This window comes from Melanostigma gelatinosum, assembly GCF_949748355.1.
Source record: "Melanostigma gelatinosum genome assembly, chromosome: 21".
NCBI lineage: Eukaryota > Metazoa > Chordata > Actinopteri > Perciformes > Zoarcidae > Melanostigma > Melanostigma gelatinosum.
In genome coordinates, this window is record NC_136654.1 from 20,251,477 (window position 1) to 20,264,420 (window position 12,944).

At 43.0% G+C, this 12,944-nt stretch overlaps 1 protein-coding gene across 1 annotated transcript in view; it reads left to right on the forward strand.

Annotated features, from left to right (window-relative positions):
• atrnl1b (attractin-like 1b) overlaps positions 1-12,944 on the forward strand; it is a 50,510-nt gene that overhangs the window by 18,923 nt on the left and 18,643 nt on the right. The window contains exons 20-25 of the mRNA XM_079293695.1: positions 258-351; positions 6,043-6,095; positions 7,269-7,363; positions 7,612-7,690; positions 9,579-9,736; positions 12,103-12,164. Coding sequence (XP_079149821.1) covers positions 258-351; positions 6,043-6,095; positions 7,269-7,363; positions 7,612-7,690; positions 9,579-9,736; positions 12,103-12,164 — 541 coding nt within the window. The remainder of the gene's footprint in view (positions 1-257; positions 352-6,042; positions 6,096-7,268; positions 7,364-7,611; positions 7,691-9,578; positions 9,737-12,102; positions 12,165-12,944) is intronic.

A 12,944-nucleotide genomic window follows, 5' to 3' on the forward strand; every position in this document is an offset into this window, starting at 1 on the left:
TGTGTGTGTGTGTGTGTGTGTGTGTGTGTGTGTGTGTGTGTGTGGGGGAAACAACTTGTTGTGGAAATTGTCGGCTTTACTGTGCCCTCAAGGAGATCTAGAAGTCAAAGCTTTAAACTGATGTTGGAAATCACTAACTGGGCGCAAGCACATACACACCTCACTTATCATTTGCTTTGTTTTCGTTTGATGCTAATCAACGATGCGTCTGTTCTCTCTCTCCTCTCTTTCTATCTGTGTGTTGTCGCCTCCTCCAGCCTGTAAGTGTAATGGTCACGCAAGTGTGTGCCAGGTGTTGACTGGCAAGTGCTTCTGCACCACCAAGGGGATCAAAGGAGACCAGTGCCAGCTGTGAGTACCACACACACACCCACACACACACACACACACACACACACACACACACACACACACACACACACACGCATTGAAAAGTGGCTTGCAGCTTTGTAGTTTTTTTTCTTTTCTTTTTTTTTTAAGATGTTTAATATTGGTTCTGAGATTTCAAAATGTTTCTGAACAGCTTCTGTTACAGAGTTAAAAAGCTCTCCCTGTAGATTTTAAAGAGGATGTATACAGATTCAAGAAAGATGGAGTCGGCCCCTTGTTTGTAATTTAATATAATTGGACACAATTATTGATAACATGGCATTGACACCAATTACAATACATCATAATAGATAGAGACCCAGAGGAGCTTTCTTTTCCAAAATAAATCCTCAATATTGAAGAGCTGTCCCGGATAAGTAAGACAGACACTGGGAAATAAGTATATACACATCAAATGGAATTGATTGTGAATAGGGCTGAATGATCCGCTCAGGGGGGAGAGCGGGTCGTCCACTAACCGGTTCGATCCCCGGCTCGTGTGTATGAATGAGTATTCGTTGACGTCCTGGCGAGCAGGTGGTCAGTGTATGAATGTGTGTGTCAATGTTGGCATGTCGTGTAAACCGCTTTGAGCGGTCAAGACTAGAAAGGTGCTCAATAAATGCAAGTCCATATATTTATTTCTTTTAAAAAAAACATACATTTTTTGAGTTTTTCTTTATTGTCTTTATCAGTGCAGATCAGAATTGATTTAATTGACAAAAGTTCATGTGCTAAATAAATGTTCTTTATATCAATGCATGCATCATTTCATCAGTTCATCTCATTTCATCATGATATGACATGAAAGAGCAGTTTATCTGTTGACTCTGTCTGTTGGTCGCACTCGCAATATTCGTCTGGAAAAAAAACCAAAAAACAATTAGATTATGTTCCCATATCGTTCAGCCCGTGGATCCGGAAATTGCCTGACTTTCAGTAACCCCTTTGTTTTAATTATGTAATGGGGTTCATAGACTGTGAGGTCACAGTTCAAGAGCATTGATTTCTGATCACTAAGAGCTTCTCTCTTCCGTCTCATGTGGACAATTGGACCCGCTGGTATAAAAACAGAAAACCACCAGTTGGCATTATTGGCTAGAAACACCACCTCCAGCACAATTCCTGCTGATGCGGCGGATTCCTCTGGCGTGGGTGGCCCATCTCCACTTAGCTGTCTGCTTTCCCAGTTGTAAGCAGAATGGACTGTGATGTTTTTTAATACCCCTAATGCAGTAGGAGTTACGGAGGGGTCAGTGGCAAAATGCACCCACACACACCATGCCTTGAGTTTTTTTCCTCTAAGAGCACATCCCCAAACTTCTCTCATGCTGGATCCAAATCACACGATCAGGTTTGTGTTCGGGTTTCGTCATCGCTGCGTGTTCAGTTTTGCATTTCACACCGCATCTAAATGAATCTGAAACATATCAGAGGTGTCATCAGCATTTTCACATAACTACATTTCTAAACTTTAGCAATCAAATGTCTATTCAGGCGTCATGAATTTGCTGTTCTAAACACTCAGTATCTGACAATATTGTTTTCTTTCTCAGAGAAATCATCAAGTGCGCACGGATCAATACCCGTTACACCATTTGTGTGAGGAGCAGTTTTTAAAAAAAGGAGCCAGTAAAACAGAAACTTTGTAGTTAGTGCTGACAGAAGAAGACAGTGAGTCACCTGTGGCGACTCATTGTTTGTTAGCAAAGTTCATCTCTTGTATAATACAGCAGAGATGACGTCAAGGCAAGATGAAATATATTGCGTGAAAGAACGCAGGCGGCGCTCGGAGGGAAGAGAAGGCCGGAGGAGAGTGAGACCTCCACAAAACCCTCGGTGCTTTTTCTGTCGACTTTGACACGAAATAAATGACTCTCTGCACGAATGACAGCATGTAGCAGATGGAACGCGGCGCGGCACAATGCAGACCAGCACTCTGATAGCAGGTGGCAAACAGTCGACACAAACGACTCCGTTTCCAACCCTTCGAAATCAGAGCGGCGTATCGGAGCGGCCACCGAGCACCAGCAGGCCAATCATCATCAGCCGTTTAGAGGGAGGGTTGTGCCCGCGCTGCTCCGGAGACAGTTTTTGGAAAGGTTCCCGCGGCCCATTACTGATTATCCGCTTAAAACTTAGCCAGCAACATAAACCACCAGAATATGTTGCTAATTCACTCCCATTTTGCGGCCCGTAATTAGATCAGCGTCGTCGTCGTTAACTGCTATTTCAGCGGTGTCTTTCATCTCAACATCAAGATGCATTTTCACATTCAAATGTAATCTAATTTGTGTGTGTTGACTAACAGTTGGGATGTTTGCGGTTCCCTTTTTTTTTTTTTTTCTTTTTTTTTTTTTAATGCAATTTCTGGTATCTCATTACATGTAATCAGTGTCTTCCCAACCCCTGTCAGCCAACAGCAGTAACCCTTAAACAAAGACCTCTGCACAAGGGTGCTCTGTCTTTTCCACGGTGTGCATTCACACAAGCGTGCGCGGACGCCCATTAGAACCTCCAAAATAATAGCCGCAGTAATGAAGTGAAGGGGCGCATCAGTGCAGAATAGAATTGTTTTTTTTTTTGTTTTTTTTTAACAATTGATGAGGTCCGCTCTGTGTTACAGCGTGATGAGGCAAACAAGAGCGGTTAGGGAAATGTTTCTTATTATAGTGCTTATTTGGACGTGTACATTATTCTGGATTGTTCTTGCGCTGGAGGTAACTGGGAGCAACTCAAGAGTGCACACGTGTGTGCTTGCTCCAGCCTGCGTATGTGTGACGGACATTGTTCATCGCACATTTCCTCTCTCTGTGTGTGTGTGTGTGCGCCTGTTAAATCCCTGTGTGTGTGTGTGTGTGTGTGTGTGTGCGCACAAGCACAGACCAAGGTTCCAAGCAGAGTGGAGATTAAATTAAGATACAGCGGAGAGGGATTGCCTGAAGTTCAGATGTGTGCACGCATGCATGCAGGTGTAGATTAAATTAAGATGCAGCGCAGGGGAGTTGCATTATACACTTCGCAGTGGGTGTGCGTTTTTGTTTTGCCATCTGCAAATGCCAGGCGGCGGTAGCGCCCTCGGGAGTGATGTTCCGCAAGGTTCAAAAAGCCCGTGGCGGCATTTGTCCCCCGTGGTGAAAGAGCACTCTACCCTGTCCTTGCCTATTTAATATTAACAGTCAGAGCGGCGGAGCTGGCTCCTCCCCACCTCAGTGTCCTGCCCCCATTAGATCATTTAGAGCACTGAAGCGTGTCCTTCAGGACTTGCTGTGGTAGATGTCGAGTCAGGATCCTCCCTGATTCAGGTCGGTTACTATTGTTAAAGCATGCGTTTACCATGCGTGTGAGTAATCAGCTGCTCCAGTAAAACAACTGTTTGGGACAAGAGACAGAGCGGTATATAACATGAATAAGCCTCATTAATATTGATGATTTAAGCCACTCTGGTGATAAGCCTGGTGATATTTAAGGCGTTGGAACACGTCTTCACGCACATCTGACTGCCAGTGTTTTTCTGTGTAATGCCGTCAATGGTGACGGCGTTTGCCCAGTGAATCCAAAAATGTCGCAAAACAACCGATGTTGCGTTATTTTGAGAGGCGGACTCATTGCCTGTAACATTACTTTCGTCCACCACCTCTTCCTCAGCAGCGTTCGTGTCTCTCAGCTGGTCCCCCCCCCCCCCTTTGCTGGGTGTCCTCTCTGACTCCTCGACACCGCCTCTGATGTTCACATTTTAACAACTCTAATTGGTTGTCTGTGAGATATAACAACTGTGAGACGATACGCGCGCGACAATGTGTATTTCTTTTATTCGATTTAATGTCACAGTCACTCTATTAGTGCAGATCTAGTTCGTCTTCTTCCAGCAGACGGATGACGTGGGTCAGAGTAAATTGTCGACAGTTAAAGGTTGAGGGAAAGAGCAGAGAGATGCATTAAAAGAAAAAGGGAGATAACGAACACTGTAATCCAATGAACCCTGCCATATGCTCATCCTCATTACAGGCTTTTCGAAAGCCATGAGCCTAATTAACACACATAACCACAGAACAGTTGACGGGGCTCTGTGGACGTTAAATTATTTTGCTCGGCAGCACTTAATTTAAAAGTTGGACTATTTTGGCTTATGCCACGATATCTGTGTGAAAAATAGGTGTTAAACTGCCGCGGTTCGACCAACATGCACGACCTTACAGGACCCCGACGAACCCTTCACAGCCGTCTATTTAAGGAATGCACAGAAACATGCCTGACATGCTATAAACACACAACCATGCGGGGTAATTATAGTTCATATTTTCTTTCTTCAGGAAATACTATTTGTTTGCCTCTTAGTTGTCAGTTTTGTTTTGTTTTGTTATCATAAAAATTGGAAAAAGGGGTTTTTTTCACTGGGTCTTTAAAGGGGAAATTAAACTGTATATTTCTTCCCTCGTGAAGGCCATTAGTGTCCTTTTCTAACTGTGTGCTTCATGTATAAATGAATACGTGTAACCGGGAAGAAGAGTTTGGAAAAAGCATCAGAAGTATAACTCTCATTAAAAAAGCAAGGGTACATCATTTGAATGCGTATTTGTAGTGAGAGAGAGGTTTGGCATATGATTGTACTAAATGTACGACAGAGTGGACTTCCTCTTTTCCTCCTGATGTTTCCATGCAGATGTGAACAGCTGCAGGAAATGACTAAGAGTCCTTAACATAGTCCTAATCGGGATAAGAAGAACATGTTCTTGTTCTGTTTTTGTTTTTGATCAACATTTGATTTTTACTTATTATTCACATGAACTTTCTCCGGCTTTATTAAGATCATGGTTTTGTCTTCATACTAATTGTTGTCGTCACACCGGTTAGGAGACATTCGATGCGCTCGGATCTTGAACTCCAGAACAGGGCTGTCCCTGATCTTTCTGGGTATTCTCCCTAAAACGTCACTTCAACAAGGCGATGAATCGAGGGGAGAATGAAAAGTAACAAGATGATCATTTTTGCAATGAAGTTAAACCAAGTCACGTGCCGCGAGAGTTTGTGAAGATGTTCGCCCTGAGCTCTGATTATCAAGTCTGGATCCTAAAGCTCCGAGTTAATGAACATGACAAAGGTAAACTCGCCCCGAGCTCTTTCTAGCCCGTTATGGAGTTTGCACTCCCAACTCGCTCGGCTGTGTATCTCTGAAACCTGAACGAGCGAAGTCTTATCTGAGAGTTTTCCTTAACAAAAACGATTCACCTTGATTGGTGGTTATTCTTGATTTGGCTTTCCCGTCTCAATTCGGGATTACACATCTCAAATCATCAAGTAGGAAGGCATTTACATAAATTGTGCTGTTTGCTCCGAGGTCTTTAAGGGATTAAATTTGCTACATTACTTTTAGGATGCTGCGCTCTGGGATCAGGTGCTACATGAAGTGTGTTGCATGGCAGTGTGTGTGTGTGCTTTAATCAACAAAAGTAAAAAACTAATAAATAAAAAAAACTAATAAACTTTTGCAAACTCAGAGTATCAGATTATTTCCCTCTTTGAGACTTGATGAGGCGCCAACAGCAGGAGTTAATGCTCTGACACACACACACACACACACACACACACACTGCCTCTGATAAGGAGGCATTCTCAATCTGTTCTTACTCTTCTTCATCTTGTTCTCTCTTCTCTCCATTTTCTTCACTGCAGATGTGACTCAGAAAACCGTTACCTTGGCAATCCACTCAGAGGAACCTGTTACTGTGAGTAATTCTGCGCACACGCACACCGCTATTCTCGCTGTCTCTCTCTCTTTCTCTTTCCACTTCCACTCTTCCTGCTCTGGGCAGATGGAGCATTTTAGCACTTTGGCACCAGGGGCGCTTGTTCAGTGACAGAATGACTTGTCGTGAAAATGTCAAGTGCATCAGAAGGAGTGAGTGATTGAGCTAATCAAGGAGACGGAGGAGTAAAAAAAAAAAAAACCACTCCACTTGTCTACGCACTCCCTCCATCACCCACCTACTCGTTCATTAATTTAGGAAGTTGACTAAATGTCAGTTTGACGTGAGTGTGAAGCACAAATGCATCAAGGTGAGCGATACAAAAAAACCACTGACAGCCAGGGCCCAGTATTCCTGTGTGTGTACTGTACCGTGTTTATTTGCATGTTGCGGCGTCCTTCACGGTGCCGCTGTAGAGCTCTCTTTTCGACATCCTGCCACTGACAACAGAGCCTTTGCCAAGTTTTTGTGCCTCCCCTTTTTTTTTTCTTTTTTTTTTAAATGCCACAGCCTGACACCCAGCTCAACGAGGGGAAGACAGGAAGCAACAGCCCGGAGCTCGCTTTGACCTCCGCACACCAATTGGGACTTTCTCTTGAGCTCTGTTACGCAGTATTGTGAACACGACTATAATGTCCACAGCTTTTACTTTTTTTTTTTTTCTGGGTGTTAAGATATAATTACGACGTTAAGCATTAAAAGGTCAACAGTGCAGACCGTCTAGATCAAAAAAATCAACATCCATGGTACAAATCGTGATCGAGGATACGATCCAAAATCAGTATTTAGTGAATTGAATGAATGTGTGCCCACTATTAGTGAATCATTTGATACTGAGTGTCAGGTTTTCCTACTTGTTCTCTGCTTGATGAGTAAATTGTAGCCCCTGATTGCCGCGGTTGGATTTGATTACAGACATTTTGATTTCACTCGTCTCCGTCATTCAGTCCGTCGCTGGGAAGTTTCTTTTCACGTAGCGTACATCTCTCTATATTTATGCTGTCACAGCAGTCTCTAGTAGTGTAAGCCTCAGCTGGAAGCGCATGTTGTTCGTATTCTTCAGACAGTTTCCACTCATTAACGTTGGTATTATGTTCAGTGCTCTGTCGAATGATACGAGACCCGTCTTTCCTGTCCGATTTTACAAAACAGACAACCTCCTGATCGACTACCAATTCACCTTCAGCCTCATCCAGGAAGATGATAATCACTATACTGCCATCAACTTCATGGCCTCACCTGAGCAGGTAACGATCTCGTGATACTCTGCCACATTTAACGTTGATGTTTGTTTTTTCTATCGAGTCGCTGGAGAGTCTGGAACAGTCTCGTAAACAGTTCGAGGCGCCCTGACTCCTTGAATTTTATAACCTCTTTATAATACCTCTGCTTTTACGATGTACTTCACTATATGATGCTCCTGCGTCTGTCGCTGTGCTATTATGAGTTTATCTTATATTTAACTACATTCATGTTTTATGTGCTCCACCTGAAGGCGAACAAGAACTTGGACATGTCCATTAATGCATCCAACAACTTTAACCTCAACATCACCTGGTCGGTGGGATCAACAGGTACTGCTACTTTATTTAGTTTTGTAGTAAAAACACCTCTTTGACAGAGACCCTCGAGGGCTAAACTTTTCTCTTCGTCTTCTCATTCTATTGCAAATCCTCCAACTAGTCTGTGAAATACATATTACCATCTTCTGCACACATTTGTGGAAAATCTACACCGAACAAATGGCTCAGGTCACAAATACCATCAGAGATGTGGGTCAAAAGGGATCAGAGTTGTAACATTTTTCGTTTTAAACCTTCAAAGCAGAGATTTAAATATCTCAGAATCTGTCCAGACCCGCCCTCCTGCTGCATAATATTCCACCCCCACACAAAGTGATGTGCAGTTAGTTTGTCCCAAGCATGAATAAGAAGAACAGGTCAAACACAGACCCAGGCTAATAAGACACACTGTCTTTATTTACCCTCATTTAAATGCAATCCTCTGCTTCCACAATATTCACAGAAATAATGAAACGCACCGTTCAAATAGACCTAAATACGACAAAATCTGTAAAAAAAAACCCTTGTTTAATAATTGCCTTTAGTTTTTTCCCATGACGCTGTTAATTTGGTTGCCAACACATTTGCTTAACTGCCGCCAGATATTGAGGTTGTGATGGAGGTAATTTGGCTTTTTTTCGTTATATATCTATGTATTTATTACAATAATAATTTAGTCAGTCGGTATAACCGCTATAGCAGGAACAATAAAAATGTAATGTACCTGTTCTTGTTAGTGTGTACTGTGTCACCGTTGAGTGGGTATTAGAGGTGAAAAGACGCCCAAGGACACTGCAGTGGTCCAGTGCCACCGTTTATCTCCCCCCCCCCCCTCTCAAGTCCTCCACCACTCCCTCCCTCCCCACAACACTGACATTTTCCGACCACTAAAACACGTTTACCTCCCGTGCCCGCCTTCGCCACCTTTACTTTTTTTTTTTTTTCTTCCTCTGAGCACCGTCATTAATATTTGAAGTTTGGTCCCCTTTCCCCCCCCCCCCCCCCCCCCCCACAAAGATATTGTGCCTCAGAAGGAACGGGAGCCTCTTCACAATCGACAAGAGCGTTGAGGCGCCTTTGGGTGGGAGGAGGAGGAGGAGGAGGAGGAGGAGGAGGGTGATTTCAATTAAGATAAACATGCTCACGTAGCCACACTCAAGCTGTCATTTTCAGTCCTTTTGTTTCAGGGCTGTGGGTTGGAATGCCAATGCTGAGGACCTACTGACACGAGGGAGAATACCAAGTGACTTGAAACATTTTGAGGCAACGGAAAATAGGCTTAGAAATAGACTTCGGTTGGAGATGACTTCGCTTTTTATGTCATGATGGGTATTTAGAATTGTATACAAAAAGACACTCCACGGGGTACTTCAGTTTTGACAACATTGAATTTTATTGAGTGAGATGAACAACACCCCTCTCATGAATTCTGAACATTAATGGACACAAACAAGTATATTATAATAATAATAAAAAATAATGGTTCGTCTGTGCAGATTGTTGTAGACTGCATTCAGCCCAAGGGCTTTAAATGCTACTTTCTAGGTCTGTTATGCTAAATGCATTGGCTGTTAGCGGCGTTATGGATTCAAATGATGACTATGTGCTAACATGACTCAGTCATGACCTTTCAAGCTGTGCTTCTCTCCCACGTCCATTTAACTCAAAAATTTGGGCGGCATGTATCATTACAAAATACAGCTCTGCTCTGTTTCAGGGCACCCAAAAAGAAGTGTGATGCACTTAATACAATGATAATACTAATAATAATAATAATAATAATGGCTTGTGAGACCCATTAATGGATTCATAATGACATGTTGCAGGCAGTCCACCTCCGTCCATCGCTGTCCGAGCAGCAAACGGCAGCGTGCTAAAGGTGAACTCTTTGTCCCAACAGCTGGAACCATTTCTGGAGAGGAGGTGCCCATCGTGTCCAAAACGAACATCAAGGAATACAGAGACAGCTTCTCCTGCGAGAAGTTCACCTTCAGAAGCAACCCGAACATCACCTTTTACGTCTACGTCAGTAACTTCTCATGGCCCATCAAGATCCAGGTAAAGACCGAGTTTATGAAGCGGATAATGCGGCGATCTGAGTCTTTCTCTGTTTCTGCGTGATGCTCTCTTTGCTTTTCAAACTGCCCCCTAGATTTACAACATGTCTGTAGTCATGCCGTTGGTGAACAATTGATCCTACATGCAGTAAAGAGAGCAGGGCGGCAGATGCAGGGCTTGTTGCTGCTCAGGGTGATTCCAAGTGCACTTTATTCTAATTACAGATTTAATGAGCGATGGTTAGCGTGCATATAGCTGCACAGCTGTTTTTTCTTTTTTTTTTTCTTTTAGCTGGCAAAAGCAACGCACCGTTTAACCTTTCCTACCCGTCGCTCTGAATGGAGGAGATTGAGGCCTTGATGTGGTGGATGGGGCGAGAATACAACTCGGTGAAAAATAAATGCCGTTTGCCGTCAGTTGTTCTGGGTTTTGCAGGAAAACGGCAATTAAGCGTTTGAAAAAATATTCACGGTTTGGTCTTACAGGCAATAAAAGACTGAACGGATGATAATGTTTCTCCAATTGTTCGCTGACAATTTGGTGTTGATAAAGTGTCGGCATAGATGAGGTAGGGGATAATATATGTATGCCAAAGCGATTCAGTCTGCAACAATTGTATGTTTACGTGAGAGTCTTTCACTGAGAAATATGATGGATACAAATATTCCTACTAACGGCACACAATTCCCTTTCTGCTAATGAGCCCACTTCCAAGTATTGATTTTTACATTTGTTGTGTGCGTCTCTTTCACAAGCTAGGGGATTGGACCACGGTATGGCGATGATATCTCTGGGGTCAGGCCATCTGTGGAGGTGGCCCAGTAATAGTTTCCTATTAGATTTCCTGGCCAGCAGTCACTTATTTATTATGCACTGGCCTGAGCTGTTAAAGCAAATAGCTTTTGTAACAGGATAAGGTCTCTCTTTCCTTTGCGTGCCTTTATGATGCAGAGGCGAGAGCGCAGACCTGGATGAGATAAAGCAGAATTCTGAGAATGCTCTTATGAGCCTTGTTTTTAGGGTCTTTGCCCGTAAAAATACGCATTTAAATGTGTGTAAAGATCGTAAAAGGAGGTCTTGAGCTAAGATTATTTCCATGACAACATTGTGCGTTAGTATAATTGTTCCCCAAGAGGACTGTTCGATGTAATAACAGTCCACTTGTATTGGAAGTACATTCTCAAATGATGCCATTGATCGTCTCAGATAGATGAATTGAAATTAAATTAACCCCAAATGTATTGCTTTGACCTCATACTATGTGAAAAGCAGGGTTGCGAGCACTAAGTACAATACAAAAAAAAGCCAGCAAAATATCTGTAATGGCTCCTTTTGAGTCATGTCAGCCATGTCAGTGAGCATCTTATTTCAGATCAGTGATTCAGATTTTCGACTTAAAAAGGTTGGGAAAAGTCAAAGGTGGGAGACTTTTGGGCGGATGATGAAGTTATCTATAAAGAACATCAGTCCAGTGACGACTCTGGCGACATAACCTTAAATACGTCTTCTGCTAAAGCCAAATACTCAACTTAATAGCTTGTCAATCACTGATAACTGACATATGTTTGAATTTCTGCCTCATCCGCATCCAAAACATCCAACGTTACGCAAACAATGCACCTTTAAACGTCCGTGCCCTATTACCCCAACCCTCCATGTTGCTGACGATGCCGTCGTGTTTGCGCTTTGAGGGCGAAATGCCTTTAACGCATCTACAGTAGATAATGACGCGTCTCTATGACGAGGCCTATCGGACGTGATGCAGCTGCCAGGACTGTGTGTCATCCCTCTTTTAATGAAGGTAAAAATCTATTTCTGATGCATTGTTCACTGGCAATGCTGCGGACGTAAATACACTAATCAGCTCTAGAAGAGCTGTATGTTCTGAGAACTCAACAGCAGGCAGCTTGTTTTATCCCTTTAGTCAGTGGAAATAAATGCAGGAACAGGTAAGGAATGGATTTTGGGCCACTTTTGAAAATGTATTTGTTTTTAAAAATCTTTTCCACTTTATACAAACCGACATTTTTTTGCCACAAGCAGAATCTGTTGCACAAAAAGTCCCGACCGTGACTTCTGATAATGCTGCAAAAGCCTCATTTACCTTCAGTATGTTGCTTTTTTTTACCAATGTTTATTTCATGTTGGCAGGAAAATATTAGAAAATTCTACTAAACTGCAAATACAAAAGTATTACCACCAAAATATACTTCAAGTACCAAATGCGGATTCTGCAGGAATGGCCTATCTCAGAATCATGCCTACTGTGTTATGAAATAATAATTACTGATGCATTAATGTGTTCATCTCTTTAATGTTGCGGTTGTCAGATTTGAAGTCATTTCTCCTTCTTGTCTCTCAAACAGATCGCATTCTCCCAACACAACAGCATCATGGACCTTGTCCAGTTCTTTGTGACGTTTTTCAGGTAAGCGAGTCAAATATGCACACGTCTTAAACACACACACACGCACACACACACACACACACACACACACTCTGCTGTTTGTTTTAGCTCCTCCACAGTCCAGAGGCATCATCCAGAATTTGATCCGCCACCTCTTCATTCTCCGCCTCGGGGCTTATTGAGTTACTTGAGCCCGTTCTGGTAACTGAGTACCGTACATGTAAATGCTTCCTGCGTCTTCAAGGCAGTGATTTTCCTGTTTCCCAAGTGGCGAATGAAGCAGCCGGTAACCATTTAAATAGGTGCATACTGCTCTGTGAGTGCCATCTAAGGAGAAGGCAGTGGCCATCAAGATACGAGGGGCTCCAAATGATTTTTCATCCCGAGAGCTGTGATGGAAATCTTTTCTCATTGAAATGAGTCAATGGAGTTCTCTCAAAAGCACAGCGCAGTCTGAATACATTGAGAGGATGACGAACTAGAAAACGTATGCTTTAAGTTAGAAATTGGCATTTGAGAAACCAACATCCCTCCGATAGTCTTGGTTACTATAATCATGCAGAATTCAGTTGGTTTCAATCCTTGGATCAGTGTCATTGGTGGCGATAGTTATTTTCACACCGACGGGTACTGACCCTGGTGCAGTATGTGTTTGTTCAGTTTATTTGGAGGCGTGCTCCCCGGAGTAGCCAGATCGACTAACGTATTATCTGTGTAGCTGTCAAGGTGGGAATATAAGCCAGCCTTTGCCCAAGGCACCTGCCCATCACTGCCCGGCCCACAATAACTTTCCAGGAAAGC